Source organism: Carcharhinus amblyrhynchos, chromosome 19 (genome assembly GCF_965287045.1).
Source record: "Carcharhinus amblyrhynchos chromosome 19, sCarAmb.v2.hapA, whole genome shotgun sequence".
Classification (NCBI taxonomy): domain Eukaryota; kingdom Metazoa; phylum Chordata; class Chondrichthyes; order Carcharhiniformes; family Carcharhinidae; genus Carcharhinus; species Carcharhinus amblyrhynchos.
Window position 1 is genome coordinate 50,798,689 of NC_137342.1, and position 19,639 is coordinate 50,818,327.

Sequence of the window (19,639 nt, forward strand, 5' to 3'; positions counted from 1 at the left end):
GCCCTTGAGAAGGTGGTGAGCTGTCTTCTTGAAACACTGTAGTGCCTAACGTGTAGGCACACCCACAGTTCTGTGAGGGAGGGAGTTCCAGGATTTTGACCCGGCAATACTTGCATTTATTTACCACTTTTTTCATGGTGTAACATCTTAAAATGCTCGACGTACAGATTTGTTAAAGTGCTGTGAATATTATGTGGACAATTTTTGTTCTATATTAGTAACTATCAAATAGCAGTGAAGCACTTGAATCTATTTTTGTGTATAGGGAGGGGGAGTAAGTTAGTTGGAGAATGCCGTGCGGTTCCTCTGAACCATCAAGATAGGAAGCTGGGCCCAGCTTAACTTCTGATGCCTCCAGGAATGGAATTTTCTCTCAGTTGCTCATTTTCATTGTGGCTTGAGATATGTCGAAAATCTTTGATGTGTTATTCTGAGGCTATTGAAGAACAGATTTAAATTCATGATGTTGCTGAACAAATGGTATTGTAAACAAAGCACAATCGTTAGTGAAGAATCTTCATTATCCTTCCAATTCTCAACACTTCAGCCCATTATGTCTGTGCCTGCTATCAAATACCTATCTATTCTAATCCCATTTTCCACCAGTTTTGCATGCTGCCCTCATTGATATCCTGGAACATGTCAGGTTTCACGTGCATGCTGATGACGTAACATCACCTCATTGAACCCCTGTATACAGACTTTAGTAAAGCCATTGATAAGGTTCCTCATGGCAGGCTGATACAGAAGGTGATGTCATATGGGATCCGAGGTGAGCTGGTAAGATAGATACAAAACTGGCTTGGGCTTAGAAAGCAGAGAGTGACAGTGGAAGGATACTTTTTGAACTGGAGGTCTGTGACAAGCGGTGTTCCACAAGGATCAGTGCTAGGGCCTCTGTTGTTTGTAATATATATAAATGATTTGGAGGAAAATATAGGTGGTCTGACTTGTAAATTTAAAGATGATGCAAAAATTGGGGGAGTAGTGGATAGTGAGGAGCATTGTCAGAGGATAAGCAGGATATAAATCGGCTGGAGACCTGGGCCGAAAGATGGCAGATGGCATTTAACCTGGACAAACGTGAAGTGATGCGATTTGGAAGGTCTACTGCAGTAGGAAAGTATACAATAAATAGCACAGCCCTTAGAAATATTAGCATAAGAGGGATATAGGCATGCAGATCCACAGTTACCTGAAGGTGGCAACTCAAGTGGACAAGGTGGTCAAGAAGGCATATGGCATGCTAGCTTTCATTGGGCATGGCATTGAGTACAGGGTTTGGAAATTCATGTTGTAGCCGCATAAGACTTTGGTTAGGCTGCATTTGGAGTACTGTGTACAATTCTGGTCACCACACAATGGGAAGGATGTTGATGCGTTGGAAAGGGTGCAGAAGAAATTTACCAGGATTTTGCCTAGTTTGGATGATATGGACTATAAAGAAAGGTTGAACAAACTTGGATTGTTTTCATTGGAGTGTCAGGATGAGGAGGGAACCTGATAGAGGTTTACAAGATTATGACAGGCTTGGATAGATTGGATAGTCAGAATCTTTTTCCCAGAGTTGAAGGGTCAGTTACTCAGGGACATAGATTGAAACATAGATTGCAGAGAGGGAAAAGATTAAAAGAGATGCAAGGGGTGAGTTATTCACACACAGGGTGGTGAATGACTGGAATGTGCTGCCGGAGGAAGTGGTGGATGCAGATTCTATAACAATATTCAAGAGGCATCTGGATAGGCAGGAATAGAGGGTTGTGGACCACTTAGAAAATATTAGATTAGAGGCATCAATGCTGGCACAGACTTGGTGGGCCAAAGGGCCTGTTCCTGCTTTGTACTGTTCTTTGTTCCCTCAACTGTCTTTGATTTCTGTCAAGCACCTATTGTAGGTGTAAGGAGACCAGAAGTCAATGCAAGTTGACAAGGATGGGGGTGATGGGAGAGTGGCACTTGGTATAGGGATAGGCCATAGTTGGTAGTTTTGAATGAGCTGAATTTTATGGAGGAGAGGTCTGGGGGGCAAGGGGGTGTTTGAAAAAGTGATGCAAATCCATTTCAGTTTGTCTTTGCCTTTTTAGCCGAGTTGGAATTTGGAAATGTTAAGCCTGTGATGCAGTAGAATACAAAGTCTGTTTCCTTTTACAATCTAACTGGCTTCCTCAGCAATTCTTGACAGTTAGTGTTGTGGGTAAACATGTAAGCTTCTTGTGCAAGCCCTTAACCTTGAATCATGTGTTAGCATGTACTGTAAGTTATGGGAACAGTCTGATTTGCCAGTGGGTACTGCAGTACATTTTCTTCAAGTTCTAGGTTTTGAGGCTCAGGTTCAAATTTGTGAGGCATTTGCTACTGTTGCAGTTGTTTTTGGTTGTGCCTGTCATACCACTTAGTGTGCCAAAAATACTTCACAGCTGTGACCTCAATTGTGGTTAAGAAAAAAGTCGTTTGAGTTTATTTTTAAGGATTTGAAAGTATGCAAATATGGTGTAAGGAACAAAACTTAACTGTGAAGTGGTACGTTCTTCTTGAGCTATGACCTTGCTGGAAAATCTCAGCAGGTCTGGCAGCATTTATAGAGAGAAACAGTGATGTTTCAAGTCACTGACCTTCCTCAGAAAATTTAGAGATGTAATGGGTTGTAAGCAGGTACAGAGGTGGGGATTGAGTGGAGTGAGGGAGTGGAAGAGCAAATGGTAGGTGGAAGGCTGGAGGGATTACATGAACAAAAGGTAAGATGGTAATTGCATAGAAGAACAAACAAAAGTTGTGTATTGAGGAGGTTTTAATGGGAGAGGAGAATCATAACCAACAACTGACAACCAAAAAAAATTGGAGAAGATGCTCTGATCTGAAATTGCTGAACTTGGTGTTGAATTTACAAGCCTGTAAAGAGCCTGATCAAAAGAGGATATACCATTCCTCAAGCTGCTGCTGTTTAGTTGGAACAATATTGAAAGCGGAGTGGGAGATTAATGTGACTAGAAACTCTGTCCAGTTTTCAGATTGAGTGGAGGTCTGCAAAGTTGTCATTGATTAGCTTTTGGTTTCCCCAGTGTAGAGGAAGGAGGTAGCACTGTGAGCTATGAATTCAAGATACTAAATTGAAAGAGGAACAAGTAGCTGTTTCCCCTGGAAGGTCATTGAGTGGTGTGAAGAGCGGAGGTAAAAGTGGAAGTGTTCTATCTCTTGTACTTGCCTGAAAATATCTTGTGGGAAGAGAGGGAGGGACTGAGGTTGAGCACGGTGTCACAGAAGCAATGGTTGCTTCAGAATGCTGAGGGGAATGCATGTTTGCAAGTGGCATCAGGCTAGAGATGGTGCAAATGTTGGTGAATTGATGTTGAGGCTTATGGGGTGGAAGTTGAGAATTAGGGGAATCTTTATCACACATTTCTGGGGGTGGGGAGTGCTAAAAATGGAAAACATTCTGTCAAGGGCCTTGTCGACTGTGGTAGGAGGGAATTCTTTGAAGAAAATGGGTGGCATAGTAGTTAGCACTGCAGCCTCAGAGCATCAGGGACCCGGATTCAGTTCTGGTCTTGGGTGACTGTCCATGTGGTGTCTACACTTTCTTCACGTGTGTGATTTGCTCCAGATGCTCCAGTTTCTTCCACTATCCAAAGATGTGTGGGTTAGGTAGATTAGCCATGGTAAATGTGCAGTTATGGGGATGGGTGGGCTTGGATGGGATGCTCTTTCGGAGAGTCAGTGCAGATTAGATGGGCTGAATGATCTCTATCTGTACTGTCAAGACCCTATGGTTCTGTTGTTAAGCCAGAGAAACTAGGACAATGGAATAGAGTTCTTACAGGGAGCAGTGTAGAAGTGTAGCCACAGTTACTGAAGGAGTCATTGGGCTTATTATGGACATTGGTTGATAACCTAGCTCCAGAAATGGAAATGAAGAGGCCAAGGAAGGAAAGAGTTGGATATGAAAGTGTGGGACGTGTGCTTAAAAGTTTTAGTGTCACAAGTAAGCTTACATTAACAACAGAACAAAGTTACTCTGAAAATCCCCTAGTCGCTACACTCCTGCAACTGTTTGGGTACACTGAGGAAGAATTTAGCATGGCCAGTGCACCTAAATAAAATGTCTTTGGACTATGGAAGGAAACTGGAGCACCCAGAGGTAATCCACGTAGGCACAGGGGAGAATGTGCAGACTCCACACAGACAGTGACCCAAGCCGGGATTTGAACCCAGGTCCTGGTACTGTGAGGGAGCAGTGCTTGTGAATGTGATGAGATTATTTGGCTTTGTTCCAGTCTGAACAAAAGTTCTTTACTCATGAAGAAGGAAGATTCATTAAGATGACCTTTCGATCTGCGTTGGCTTTTACTGTTTCCATTCTGGTTTACTTTCTACTTAACACACCCTCAAGATGCTTTGTGAGGAAGAAAATTAATATTCCCCTTTATACACTTGTTTAAAACACTTTGCAATGTCTTGGAATACCTGGGCATGTTTAAAGTATTTGCTTCATAACATTGGGTCCTCTAGTAAAAGCCTTCCCAAGATTAACAATATTGAGCATTGTGGTTTTTGAAATAGTGGGTGTTACAGTAACTTGAATCATGTGGCCAGGACTCATGCACTTCTCAAAGATCAGATAAGCCTCTATTAAGGCCTAAATACTGGTCCCATTGTTGAACAGTTGAATCAGTCCACATTTATGTAGGTTTTTGAATCCAAACCAACCGTTCTATTGGTATATATATCTTAAAAATACTCTTTGGAAATTGTACTTGCATTGTGTGCCATGTACATGAGTGAGGCACTGCAAAAAATAATTTAAACATAAAAAAAGTGTTTAGTTATCACCTGAGGCCAGAGTTCTTGTATGAAGGAAGCAACCAGGTTTATCTAGTTATCTGTGCAGTTGTCACAAAGGGTACATGCTTGTGAAGGCCCATCTTACACTCAGCATCTCCAATAACACAGTTTAAAGAAGTTGACAAATGATGGGTGTTTTGAATAAAACTGCCCTAGTAATTAAATGTAGATCAGATATAAATACAGGAATGTAAAGTTTAGGTGTAAGTAGATACAAAAAAAAACTTTCAGGAGCTTATATTTAAGGAAAATTATGATTAAAATTGCCTTTTACTTCCTATAATTGTCATGCATAAACATTGGTGATACGTAACTGATACAACTTCTTAAGTAAAATCTATTACAGCAATAAGGACCATTTGTTACCAACATTCCTCAGTGTTTTTGTCAACTGCTATGTAACAACATTTCTGCAACACTTTTGTGATCTAAATATTAGCAAATTACAAACGATTTTGCAATAATTTTTCAATAATGTCTGTACATGGATTAAGAGATTATATGGCTAACAAATTGTAAGCATGCTACTTATGATGGGAACAGCACCAGTTTTGAATATTTGCATGTTTCCCTGATTCACCATAATGCTGCCCAAGATCTGTCACTCTGACTTGCTAGTTTACCCTTTCAGGATTGAAAGTTTCAGACCTGTTCTCAATGCCTGTGGCTTTTGGAGACGTAATTTTAGTCTTTTCTTTTGTGATGCTTGGCTGCTGGCAGCTGATGTCTCCTTTCAGTCCAGGCCTAATTATTCAAAAGTACTGCTTTTTCAAACTAAATACTTTTCTTATGCTGGCAAGCAATTTTCCAAATGGGGATTAAAACGATAGGCGTAACCATGGTAGATCATGGGTATCTACCTCCTGATCATTTTCTTACAAAAAAAAACAGTATCTTTGCAAGTGATACATCCATTTTGAAAGCAATATTAGAACCATAGAAAATTACAGCTCAGAAACAGGCCTTTTGGCCCTTCTTGCCTGTGCCAAACCATTTTTTTGCCTAATCCCACTGTCCTGCACTTGAACCATATCCCTCCACACCCCTCTCATCCATGTACCCGTCCAAGTTTTTCTTAAATGTTAAGTGATCCCGCATTTACCACTTAGCTGGCAGCTCATTCCACACTCCCACCACTCTGTGAAGAAGTCCCCCTCTAATATTCCCTTAAACTTTTCTCCTTTCACCCTTAACCCATTCCGTCTGGTTTTTTTCTCCCTTTTCCTCAGTGGAAAAAGCCTGCTTGCATTCACTCTATCTATACCCATCATTCTAATATTTAATATATATAATAATTCTTGTATTTTAATACAGACAATAATATTCTAATACCAGAAGGTAGGAGGTTGGATTAATTCCTTTCAATAGTCATTAGAAGGAAAGCACATGGGATTGCAGGTAATGTCTTGAGATGTATAGGAAGCAAAGAGTTGGCATAATTGGGTCTCTTTCTGATTGGCAGTCGGTGACTAGTGGGGTTCCGCAGGGATCATATGAGGAGAGACTAAGTCGGTTAGGATTATATTCACTGGAATTTAGAAGAGCGAGAGGGATTTCATAGAAACTTGTAAAATTCTAACAGGGTTAGACAGGGTAAATTTTGAGAGAATGTTCCCAATGGTGGGGAAGTCCAGAACTAGGGGTCATTGTTTGAGGATTAGGGGTAAACTTTTTAGAACTAAGGTGATGTGAAATTTCTTCACCCAATGGATGGTGAATGTGTGGAATTCATTACCACAGAATGTAGTGGAGGCCAAAACGTTGTCTAATTTCAAGAAGAAATTAGATATAGCTCTCATGGCTAAAGGGATCAGGAGATATGGGAGGGAAGGGGGGTGGGGGGAAATCAGGATGTTGAATTCGATGCTCAAGATGTATGGCAGAGCACGCTCGAAGGGCCAAATGGCCTACTCCTACTTCCAGTTTCTATGAAAGGGTTGAAATATGTTTATTCCCATTTACTCATGCAATGAGGCTTCCCATAGAATAGGAGTCCAATATTTCATATTTGAAATAATGTACACTAATACATCTGTGGATTGTGTTTTATTTCAGATGGATACAATCTGGAACGTTTACAATTTGTAAACGGGAAATAAATTGGATACTCCTGTAGTTTTATTTAAGATTTCAGATTAAATGTAGGTTAAAATGGTAGCAACTTGTTTTTAATTTGTTATTCTGAACATCTATTGGAGTTATTGTAATGCATGAATAAAAACAGCGAAGAATGCTAGTTTTTGAATTGATGGCAGGTAGAATAGTAGAATTTTACAGCACAGATGATTACCTTTGGCCTATTTTACAAACCTTTCTAAATGGGTTTGTGAAAGCAAAGTGGGAAGTTTTATCTATTTCCCTTTCAAAAGGCAATTCAATATCCTAAAATATGAACCCACACCTGTTCTTTTGGTAACTTTTCCCACACTTGCCTTTTTAAAACTGCTCAGAGTAACTCAAAATTATGTCGCAGATTTCTTTTGTTGGGGCGGGGGTGAGAGGGAAGAAACCATTTCTGTAATCATCCTCCATATTTCAAACCTCTCGTGTTCCATCCCCCCTAATGTAGGGGACCAGAAAGCTGATACATTATTTTTCTGTAGTTGCAGCAAGGATTTTAAAAAATTTACAATTGTCCCAACTTTTAAGATTTGGGCATTTAAATCCCCTGGTGTCCCCGCCTTTATTCGTTTTAACACTTTACCACTTAGAATCTATTATCCTTGCCGTTTCTTCCAAAGTATCCCTCATCTCTCTACATCTGTTTGACTAGTGCACATAGAGCTATAAAAAGCAAATGGTAAAATAAACACTTCAGCTGTTTACTTGTATTTTATTAAACATGGAACGTGTATGTAAGAAACGGGGAAATGGTGTTGGGGGTTAGAAAATGGTGGCCTAGCCAATAGAAGTGACTGCTTTGGGAGGAGGTCAAGATGAAAAATTAAAACTGAATGAAAAGAATTCAGTGATACAGTATGCTCTGTTTATATACCCTCCTTGCCTTTGGAAGGAAAGGAAGAAAAGTTAATGTTGGTGATTCTGTGCATCTGATGTCTAATTTTTCCAACTTCTGTTCCACAGGTAACAATTATTAGCGCTTTTGTTTTCCCTCAGTTACCTCCAAAACCACTGAATGTTTTCTTTGTTGTCTGCATCTTGCTGAGTTGCGCCTCCATTGGTGTTCTTGTAAGTATTGAGATTTTGTAATTTGATTTTCAGAAGTGGTGATAAATATAAATTTCTGTAGAATGGCTAGAGTAAATATGACACGATGGGCTGAATGGCCTGTACTGTAACAATTCTGTGATTTGGATAATTTTTAACTGATTATAAGAACTGAAAGGAGGCACTTATGGTAAATTGAGAATGAGGAGGATAATAATCTGAATATCTCTGGTGCACAGGTAGAATTTCTTGTGTGAAAGTATGTAGCGTGAGAAATAAAGAAATGATTTGAAACACAATTCTATTTAAAGAAGGTCTGCTGCAGTACCCATTAATGAGACATATTATAACCTGAGCAATATGATGAGCTAAATAAATCTTCCTGGCTATAGGATCTTTGGGAAAGAGCGAAATTGGTGAGATAACTACTGATAAAACACAGTTACAATGTTGAGAAGAAGGGATATTATGAAAGGCAAGGAGCAGTAAAAATACTGGGTGGTGAGTGAAAACATGGCAAATAGAATATAATGTGGATATGTATGAAGTTACCCACTTTGGAAAGGAAAATAAAAAATTTTTAAATGAAGTGAGATTGGGAAATGCTGGTATTCAGAGGGACCTGGCTGTCCTTGTACATTTAATATGCTGGGATAGCAAATGATACTTTAGTCTTTATAAGACTAGAAGGCTTAATATAATTATACACTTGAAGTACTTTGTCCAGTTTTGGTCCCTGTACCCATGCCTCAGTGCGAATGTAACAGAGGTTCATCAGATTGATTGCTCAGTTGAGGAGATACACCTGATGAGGTGAGACCAAATAGCCCAAGGCCTGTATTTCCAATCTGAGGTGACTTTGCTGAATTGAGGAAAGATTTTTAAGGGGCGTGGCATGGTAGATGCTTAGGGAGTCTAGAATTAAGAGGTCATAGAAACTAGGAGTAGGCCATTCGGCCCTTCGAGTCTGCTCTGCCATTTAGGGGTATGGCTGATCATTGAATTCAGTATCCTGATCTCAACCCCCCTGCCACCTTCCTCCCTCCCATACCCCTTGATCCCTTTAGCCTCAAGAGCTATATCGAATTTCTTTTTGAAATCAGACAATGTTTTGGCCTCGCTACATTCGGTGGCAGTGAGGAAGGAAGAAGGTAAGGGGGGGGGGGGGGTTAAAAAACATCCATAGCTAAACAAGGAGGTCAAGGACAATTTAAAGACAAAAACTAAGGTATATCATATTGCAAAGGCCAGTGGCAGGCTGGAAGACTGGGAAACTTTCAAACATAAAGGGACACTAAAAAAGCAATAAAAAGAGCTAAGATAAATTACAAAAGGAAACTAGTACAAAATATCAAGGATAGCAAAAGCTTCTAAAAGTATATGAGGGAAGAGAGTTGCTAGGTGAATGTTAGTCCCTTAGAAGATAAAACCGGAGAGTTGAAATGATAGATGTTAAATCAATACTTTGCCTCAGTTTTCACAGTGGAAGACACTAGTACCATTCCTATAGAAACGGGCAAGTCAGAGATAATAGAAGGGGTAAAACTGAGAACAATTAACATCGCTAGGGAAAAGGTACTCAGCAAACTCGAGATTGAGGGCAGAAAAGTCTCCCGCGCCTGATGGCCAATATCCTCGGGTATTAAAGGAAGTAGCGGCGGAGATAGGGATCCATTTGTTATAATATTCCAAAATTCCCTAGACACAAGGAAGGTTCCAATGGATTGGAAAAATGTTAATATAACACCCTTGTGCAAAAAAGGAGGGAGGCAAATTTGGGAACTTTCAGACCAGTTAGTTTAACATCTGTGGTTGGGAAAGTGTTAGAATCAATTATTAAGGAAGAAATATCAGGACATTTGGAAAGTCAAAAACTATCCATCAGAGTCAGTATGTTTTTATGAAGGGCAAATCATGTCTGACTAATTTGCTAGCGTTCTTTAAGAATGTAATAAGCAAAGTAGATAATGGAGATCCTGTAGGTGTAGTGCATCTGGACTTCTGGAAGGCATTTGATAAGGTGCCACACAAAGGTTAATTCACAGGGTCACATCACATGGGATTAGGGATAATTTATTAGCTCGAATAGGTGACTGGCTGATGGACATAAGACGAAGTCAGCATAAATGTTTTTTTCTGAATGGCAAGTAGTAGCTGGTGGGGTGCTACAGGGTTTGGTCCTTGGGCCCCAGCTATTTACAATCTAAATGAGTTGGATACAGGGATAGAAGGCTCAGTAGCTGAATTTGCTAGTGACACAAAAATAGGTGGGATTGTAAGTTGCAATGAGGAAATAAGAACCGTACAAGTGGATTTAGATAGGTTAGGGGTGTGGACCAAAATGTGGCAGATGGAGTTTAAGTGTGAGGTCATGTGTTTTGGTCACAAAAATGGGAAAATGACTTATTATCTAAATGGGGAGAAACTTCGGGGTGCTCCAGTGCAGAAGGATCTGGGTGAACTTGTTCATGAGTCACAGAAAACTGGCATGCAGGTACAGCAGATAATACAGGGAATGGATTGTTGGCATTTATAGCTAAAGGAATAGAATATAAAGGTGAGGAAGTATTGTTGCAACTATACAAGACATTGGTGAGGCCGCACCTGGAGTATTGTGCACAGTTTTGGTCCCCATGTTTGAGGAAGGATGTAGTGGTATTGGAGGTAGTTCAGAGGAGGTTCACTAGAATGATTCCAGAGATGAGTGGTTTGTTGTATGAAGAGAGATTCAACAGATTTGAGGTGTTAAAGATAATAAAAGGTACAGATAAATTAGATGTGGGGCACTCTAGCAAATTAGTTTTAGGATAGTCTTAAAATAGAGTTGAGGAGAAACCACTACTCCCAAAAGGCTGTGATGCTGTGGAATTTGCCATACCAAAGCGCAGTAGATGCTGGGACAGTGAGTAATTTTGAGGAGTTAAACAAATTTTTAATTGGTAATGGACTGAAAGGTTATGGGGAGGAGGAGCATATCAGCCATGATTGAATGGTGAAGTGGACTCAATGGGCTGAATTCTGCTCCTGTATCTTTTGAACTTCAATGATAATTGAGAGAATAATGAGATTTTGGTATGGTTGCATCAGTTTAAAATTTAAAGACCTAAGATTGATGCATTAAACTAGGATGTCCAAGGATATGGGCCAAAATATGGAGTATTGATGATCTGATTGAATGGTGGAAGATGCTTGAAATCCTTTTTCCCCCCTTGTTTTTAAATTGCAGTTTCTTAATCATGATTTTAAAATCAGTGATAGTTTTAACCTCAAGATTTGACGCTTGCAGTAATGGGGGAAATTCCTGCCAGAGAAATTTTGTAACTTTTCAAATTGAGCCTTGTGGCACTAGGAAGGAATTCTACTCTTCTCAATTGTAAAATTTGAGCCCCGTAATCTTAAATGTCCCCTTAGTTTGTCAAGAGATACAGCAAGGAAGAAATTGGGGCTGGACCTGGAATCTCTGCCCTGAACTTGTGGCAGCTAAAGTCTTGATGGCCTGTCCATGACAGACTGCTGTCAGAGGAAGTTAAGTTGAGCACTTCCCCATGTCAAGACTTGCATTAGTTTCCAGCTTTGCAGGAAAGACAAGTCAATTTCGGGTCAGAATTAAAGAGCCTGGAATCGCTTACATCAAATGGATCGATCAGCCTTTTGACAAAGGATACAAAATTACTTTCACAAATTTGTGGAGAGTTTGCCAGTGAAACTCTTCCAAGTGGGTGTCCCAAGATGGGCTTGGCAAACTCATCCACTGATGGAAACAATAGACTCTATATATTCTGACTGGGTTACTGGCCTTCATTCTGTTCACTGAATGTAAGCCCCAGTGTCTTTCACTAATAATAGATTCCAAGTACTCAATGTCGGTTTAGGTTTTCCTTTTGAAGATTTGTGCAGAATCCATCATTCAAGTGGCTGTAGTTCTGTTTCTGATCACTAGATTATATGCAGATCATTAAGTGTAAACATAAATCTAGGCCACTGCTGATTTGTGCTCCCTACATTATTCCCACAATTATTTGTGGGAAAAATACTTTAACATACAGGAATCAATGTTTTTATGTTGACTTTCAATTCGCAAAATTCATCCAGATTCTACAGGAACTTCTCCATCATGCTCCCCTCATCCCCCAAATGCATAATCTTCCTATAACCAAACTAGTAATTATGAAAGATGAAGTACACCTGTCATTCAGTTCACATTAATTTCTTTCAGATTTTCTGGTATCGCCAAGGTGACCTGGAACCTAAATTCCGGAATCTAATCTACTACAATTTATTTTCCATCCTTATGCTGTGCATATGTGCCAACCTATATTTCCACGATGTTGGTAAATGACAAACAGTACCTGCTCGAGAATTCACTCCCAGTCTACCACATGCTGAAGAAGATAGATGGCACAAATGAAGTTATCAGACGTGGATGTGGAATTTCTGGTCTGCGCAGCAAGAAAGAATGTTTTTGAAATGTGGAATGAATTTCCTTACCAGCTTCGTATTGTACTACAGAACTTGAAGCACACTGGATGCAGATTGTGTCTGCGTGAGCTGAGGTTGATGCCACAAACATTAATGCAATTTGTGTTCCAGAATCAATTTTAAGACTTGCACTAAATGAACATTCCAGACTTGCCAAGGTTTCGAGATGACACACACATTCTCTTTTTTGTAAGGGGTGTTTTTTTTTCTTTCCTGTAAATTTTTTTAATTATATACAGCACTTGAAGGACAATGACCTGTTTAAATAAAGTGTAACACAAAGTAGAAAGAGATACTGCAGGACAAATATACTTTTATTTTGTTTTAAGTAATGAAATAATTGCACTATGCAGCCACTTAACTACTGGATTTTTACAATAAAATGAAATAGCCAAACCTGTGAACCAATACTAGACAATACAATGGTAAGAAAGCATTTACTTTGTTTTAAAGAATAAATAGTAATAAAATAATTTATATACATTGAACTTGTGTCTACACTTTTGTTTATTTGTGCACAAAAATAAGTTGAATACTAATTGATTAATTCCTGGAGATGTCACAAAATTGACAAGTATTATCAAATTAATTGTCACTGTAGTGCAAGTTTGCTTTTGGTAGGTTCAGCTTTTTCCTTAATCATGCCTGGAGCACTTAATTCCTGTAATTTTCCTACACAATAATGAAAGGGAGCAGAGGGGTATTCTCTCCCTACACTAGACTAACAAACACTTCTAGATATAAAGACAGTTCTGAAATACTGTGGAATTACAACAGATGTAGGAAACTTGCATTTAAGCCACATTTCTAGTATGAATTACATTAAAAAAATCTTTGACTTGTGGGATTTTACAAGGAAGCTTTGAGGAGGGATTCTTAAACTAGAAAGTAAACAGCTGTAAAGGTGACATTAGTAAAACGAATTTTAGCACATTAAGCAATGATGATTAGAGTTTAAAAAATTAGCACTTCTCTCCCATTTCAGGCAGTTCCCCAACTCAACCCTACATCAGTTTGAGAATTAAGGAGAAGGGTGATGTAATTTTTAAAATATACTTTCAGGAATTTTACAGTTTTCTTGGCACAATGTCACTTTTTAAGTTTACATTGCTTAGTAAATTTGCACCATAGGAAATTAAATTGTTTTAAAAATTATTCAATCAGCAATTGGTTTCAAAGGCAGCACCATACATTCAGAAATACTGAATTATTATTAGTGACCATTTCATTGATTATTCACTGTTAAAGACAGCAGGACAGTTATTTTCAATCATCGGGGTCTGGGGTTTCCAGTGATGAGCCAATGATGTCTGAACAGTCACCTTGGGGTTGTAAAATAGGATCTGAGAACAGAAAGTGAGAATTTTAATCTCTCATACGAGTGTTGTAAACTAGGGTATTCAAACTTGTAGGAACATGGAAACAGACAATTCCGTTCTTGAGTTTTAAATAGTGCTCATGTAAATGAGGGTAATTATTGCTGAGAAATGGAACACTTCCTATTTTAGAAACCCAAATATCAGCATCAAGCACTCCCTGCAGATTCAAATCCACAGCACAGCTAGATATGGAGTAAAGTTCCATTGCACTCTCAGCTCCAACCTCAGGAATATATCCCGTACAAAACTATTGTGACTTGGAGGGGAAATTGAAACAATTGCAGTGATTGGTTTCACCAACTACTAGTATCTTTGCATTGTCCAGGCATGATGCAAGCCACTGAAGACTTTTCCCTCTGACCCTCATTTTGCTACTGTTCCTTGGTGCCACATTTGGTTGACTGATACCTTGCTCTCCTCTTACCTCATCTCTGGTATTCAGCTCTTGCGTCCATGGCTGGATCAGTGATGTTTTGAGAGATGGAGCCTGGCTCAATTTCAATGTTCTGATAAAAGTCACACAACTAGAAGGCAGGAGTAAAAAAAAATGAACAAGTTCTGAGCAAGACTACAGATTTGGAGAATAGCTCCCCAAAATAATATGTGGAATAGACTCCCCTGTAAAAGCAGTTATTACTATGTGGATTGTTTTCACAAAGGCTTAAGTGCTAAAATAGAATTTAAGGTGAAGGCTAGAAGGATAAGTGCAGAGGATGAAATAGCCATGGGACATGAGGTTTTTGTTGTGGCAGGACCAGGGAGTTAAAGTGGGTTGTAAAAATTGGTCTTATACTTTTTTAGATCACTACTACAGAGGTCAGGGAGAAATTTCACCAAAGATTTACTTTCCTGGATATTTTATCAATTTTGTTTGTTTGAGCAGGCTCGTACAGCTGAATGGCCTATTCCTGCTTCTAGTTTCTATGTTTCCATGTGCTTGTGACTTTCCAGTTAAAATATACATTTGCACAGCATGAACTAGACAAGGTTCTAGTTTGGGCTGATAAGTGTCTGGAAATAATGGCCATTTCCAACGAAAAAGGGAATCCATATAACGCCCAATGGCATTCAAAGGCTTTAACTATTCTGAACCTCCCACCATCAAAATCATGGAGCTTACCATTGATCAGAACCTTAATTGGACCAGCCACACACAGGCTGTGGGTACAGGAATGGGTCAGAGCTTTGGATTTTGTGGTAAATAAATTTACTTGTGCTTTGGAGAGTTGAGAGTTATGGAACAAATTCCATTTGACTGGATGAGTGCAGGTCCAAAAACCTTCAAGAAGCTTGACACCATCCAAGCTGAAACTTGATCAGTATGCCATTCGTAAGCTTAACCATTCACTCCCCTCACCACTGACCAAGCATGGCTGCAGAGTTTACAAACTGCATGATGCAATGCATCAACTCTGAACCCTTGGACTCCACGTCTGAAGACAACAAGGGCACATAGGACCGACCACCTGCAAGTTCCCCTCCAAGTCACACAGCATCTTGACTTAGAAACATATCACCACTCCATCATTGTTATGAGGTCAAATTCTTGAACACACTACCCTCACAGCACTGCAGGAATACCTTCACTACACTCTCAGTGGTTCAAGGTGGCGGTTCACAAACCATCTGCTCAAAGGCATTTAGTAATGGGGAGTAAAGTTTGGCATGTCTGTGACACACACCCTACAGCTGAACAAAAAGAGGGTGGAGGTTTATCTTGCACTGCCATGCTGATATGATGCTGATATTGAGTGCTCAAAATGGAGAAGTGTCCCCTCCCCAGCACCAAAATTACTCAATTACTTGGCATTAATAGTAAAATAGCTGTATCTTCGCAAGCACAAAGATATCTCATGTTAATATTTCACAATTGTAGAATGCTTACAGCACAGGAGGCCATTTGTCCAGAGGATCCATGCCAGCTTTCTGCAAAAGCAACTTAACGAGTTTTGCTCTCCTGTCCTTTTCCTGTAGTTATGCATTTTTGCTCCCCTTCATAAGTTTATCCAATTTCCTTTTGAAAGTTTAGTTTGAATCTGCCTAACTCCCCACAGGCATTATATTTCAGATCTACATTACTTGCTGTCTAAAATAACTTTACCCTCATATCACCTTTATTCATTTGCCAATTTAAATCTTTGTCCTTTGGTTTTTGACCCTTTGGCAACAGGAAGAATTTCTTTTTATTTATCTTGATAAGACCCCTCTTGATTTTAAACTCAATCAAATCTCCTTCAAAACTTCTCTAAAGGGAACAATCACAGTGCCTATTTATCCAGAAAACTGAAGTTCTTCATTCCTGAAACTGTTCTTACAAATCATTTCTATTCCCTCGCTAATATCTTCACATCCAACTAACTAAGGTGCCCAGAAGTGGTCATAATATCAGAAGTGTGCCCAGTGATTCATAAAAATTAATCATAACTAACTTGCTTTTGCACTCAAGGTTTGTGATTTGGTTTCCACTTTGAATACTACTTAGGTCTCTCTATGGGTAACTTATGGCCTGTTCTGGATTGGGAGGGTTTACCACTACTAATAAGTTGATTTAGGACAAACTCTGGCATGTTTCTTCAAAAACTCCTTTATTTACACTTGCGCAATTTAAGCTTCTAGGTAAGTACATCTCTTTCATGTACAGATTATTCCATCTATCTTAGTCTCTTGCACGTGACTGTGATATCACTTCATAGAATCTACGGCATGAGACAGGCCCTTTAGCCCAACTGATCCATGCTGACCAAAAAGCCCATCTAAGCTAACCCATTTGGACAATATCTCTCTAAACCTTTCCTATCCATGTATCTATCCAAATACATTTTAAATGTTGTCAATGTCCCTACCTCAACAATCTCCTCCGGCAGCTCATTCCACATGCATACCATCCTCTGCATAAAAAAAGTTGCCCCCCAGGTGCCTATTAATTATTTTCTATCTTAACTTAAACCAATGCCCTCTAGTTCTTGATTCTCGAACTCTGGGAGAAAGATTGTGTGTAACCACTCTATCCATGTCTCTCATGACCTTATACACCTCTATAAGATTCCCCCTCAGTCTTCTATGCTCCAAAGAAAAAATCCTAGCCTGTCCAATCTCTCCCTTTAACTCAGTCCCTTGAGTCCTGGTAACATCCTTGTTAATCTCTGCACTTTATCCAGTTTAATAACATCTTTCCTATAGCAAGGCAATCAAAACTGAACACAATACTCCAGATGCAGCCTCACCAACATCACATACCGACTACAACATAACTTCCCAACTTCTACACTCAATGCCTGACTGATGAAGGCCAGCGTGCCAAAAGCTGCCTTCACTGCCCTACTACCTGTGACTCCACCTTTAGAGAACTCCAAGGTCCCCCTGTTCCACAACACACCTTAAGGTCCTACTATTCAATGTGAAAGTCCTACTGTGATTTGTCTTTCTAAAATGCAACACCTCACACTTATCTATATTGAACTCCATTTGCCATTTCTCAGCCTACTTCCCCAGCTGATCAGGATCCTGCTGCAATTTTTGATAACCTTCCTCACTGTCTACAATACCACCTATTTTAGTGTCATCTGCAAAGTTACTGATCATACCTTGTACATTCTCATCCAAATCGTTGACATAGATAACAGATGACTTACATCGTGATACATATCATGATGGGTGCGGTACCCTCTAGGCATACAGGTTTAGCATCGCAAGGCAATAGTCATTCTTGACCTTACAAGTCCCCAAAAGAGCTGTGGGAATTCTTGGTGGAACTCTGTGCTGTTATCTTGCTGTAGGATCTTGTCTATTGTTTTCAGAAGACCCAGCTGTAAGCAGGTGCTTTGCTTTGAATGCGCATGATGTACAGGGTCTCCATAATCTCTCACTCCTTGTAGCTAAGGGTGGCAGCTATCTGACCTTTCACTCGAAGATCCATACCACCTGGGCTTTGCAGTTTAATTCTTGATAGTTGGATGTCATAGAGGTTTACAGCAGGCAAACAGGGCTTCCATCCAACGTGTCCATGTCATCCAGTTTTTAACCACTAAGCTAGTCCCAATTGCCTGCATTTGGCCTATATCCCTCTATACCCATCTTACCCATGTAACTGCGTAAATGCTTTTTAAAAGACAAATTGTACCTGCCTCTATTACTGCCTCTGACAATTCGTTCCAGACATTCACCACCCTCTGAATGAAAAAATTATCCCTCTGGACTCTTCTGTATCTCTCCTCTCTCACCTGAAACCTATGCCCCCTAGTTTTAGACTTCCCTACCTTTGGGAAAAGATGTTGACTATCTACATTATCTATGTCCCTCATTATTTTATGGACATTTATAAGATCCCCTAAGCCTCCTATGTGCCAGTGAAAAAAGTACCAGTCCATCCTTATAAGTCAAACCATCTACTGATGTCTACTGCTTTGGGCCATTCCATATGATCTTCCAGGAATCTAACGTGAGCTCCAGGCTTCAACTCAGTTTAAAAATCTTTCACTTCAAAAGCAGCTGATCAAAATTTCTGAAACTTTTCCTGGGAAATCTATGTTTTTTCCTTATTCCCAATTTCCCAGATTCTTTGCTTTTCAGAGACAATCTTTTGCTTTCTTTCTTTAGTTCCATATTTAGATTCACAGAATTGCCTGAAGTGTCCTGACACTCTGCTTTGGAAATAGCTGGCGCCCACTATTTAGGAACTCTGCCTTATGTGCTGCTTTTTAGTTCCACAGCGTGGGCACATTAAATTGGCTGCTGCAGGGTTTCCCACTTTTTCCCCTTTTCCAGTGGGCTTTTGAGTGGGCAGGGCTGCCACCTTTGGACCTACCCAACTACTAGGCATATCCAAAGCCTTGGTATTTCCACAAATTATAGCCCAATTTTTCTCCCTAAGTTTGTCCCGTCTAGTCCAATGTATTGGACCGCTTGGCTGAGTAACAAAAACCGACAACATTTCATTGTGGACTCCAACAATGATGTGGTTACAAGTTTATCTTTCAATGAAACAAACCGGCTAGCCAAGTCAAACTATTCAATGGATATCCCTGGCTTTCAGGATCTTTGATTAAATCACGCTCGCTTGATTACGAGGTTCTGTTTTGGGTTGAATAATGCATCAAATGACTTTCAAAACCTGCAAAAAGCTCACCAACGCCTCTTATTTTCTCGGAAGATTAAGGAGATTTGGTATGTCAGCTACGACTCTCCCCAACTTTTACAGATGCATCATAGAAAGCATTCTTTCCAATTGTATCACAGCTCCTGCTCTGCCCAAGACCACAGGAAATTACAAATCGTTGTGAATCCATCACGCAAACCAGCCTCCCATCCATTGACTCTGTCCATGCTTTCCGCTGCCTTGGCAAAGCAGCCAGCATAATTAAGGACCCCATGCACTCCGGACATTCTCTTTTCCACTTCTTCCTTCAGGAAAAAGAAACAAAAGTCTGAGGTCACATACCAAGCGACTCAAGAACAGCTTTTCTTTCTGCTGCTGTCAGACTTTTGAATGGACCTACCTTGCATTAAATTGATTTTTCTCTACACCCTAGCTATGACTGTACCACTACATTCTGCACTCTCTTCTTTCCTTCTCCATGAACGGTATGCTTTGTATAGTGTGCAAGAAACAATACTTTTCACTGTATATTAATACATGTGACAAATCAAATCAGAGGTCTCTTCTATCACCTGTCTCAGGAGGACATCATCAGAAAACAGCCCCACTGCATACAGGAACGTACTAACCTGGTGTTTGCGCTCTTTAGCATGCAAACTTAAAGCTGCTCTATACCTCT

General features: G+C 39.8%; 2 protein-coding genes across 4 annotated transcripts in view; one reads left to right on the forward strand and one right to left on the reverse strand.

The window, feature by feature from the left end:
- Positions 1–12,974, forward strand: part of tmem243b (transmembrane protein 243, mitochondrial b) — a 29,813-nt gene extending 16,839 nt beyond the window's left edge. The window contains exons 4-5 of the mRNA XM_080207773.1: positions 7,924–8,028; positions 12,224–12,974. Of these exons, the coding sequence (XP_080063899.1) occupies positions 7,924–8,028; positions 12,224–12,346 (228 nt within the window). The 3' untranslated portion in view covers positions 12,347–12,974. The remainder of the gene's footprint in view (positions 1–7,923; positions 8,029–12,223) is intronic.
- dmtf1 (cyclin D binding myb-like transcription factor 1) overlaps positions 12,783–19,639 on the reverse strand; it is a 59,785-nt gene continuing 52,928 nt past the window's right edge. Inside the window, exons 17-18 of one of the 3 annotated variants that reach the window (XR_013889001.1) lie at positions 14,290–14,389; positions 12,783–13,829 (exon numbers count right to left, since the gene is read on the reverse strand). Coding sequence is in view for 2 of the 3 variants with exons in the window: in XM_080207771.1 (XP_080063897.1) it covers positions 13,753–13,829 (77 nt within the window). In the remaining variant the exon portion in view is untranslated. Of the gene's footprint in view, positions 14,390–19,639 lie in introns of all 3 variants that reach the window. The other 2 variants (XM_080207771.1, XM_080207772.1) reach the window with 2 other exon arrangements.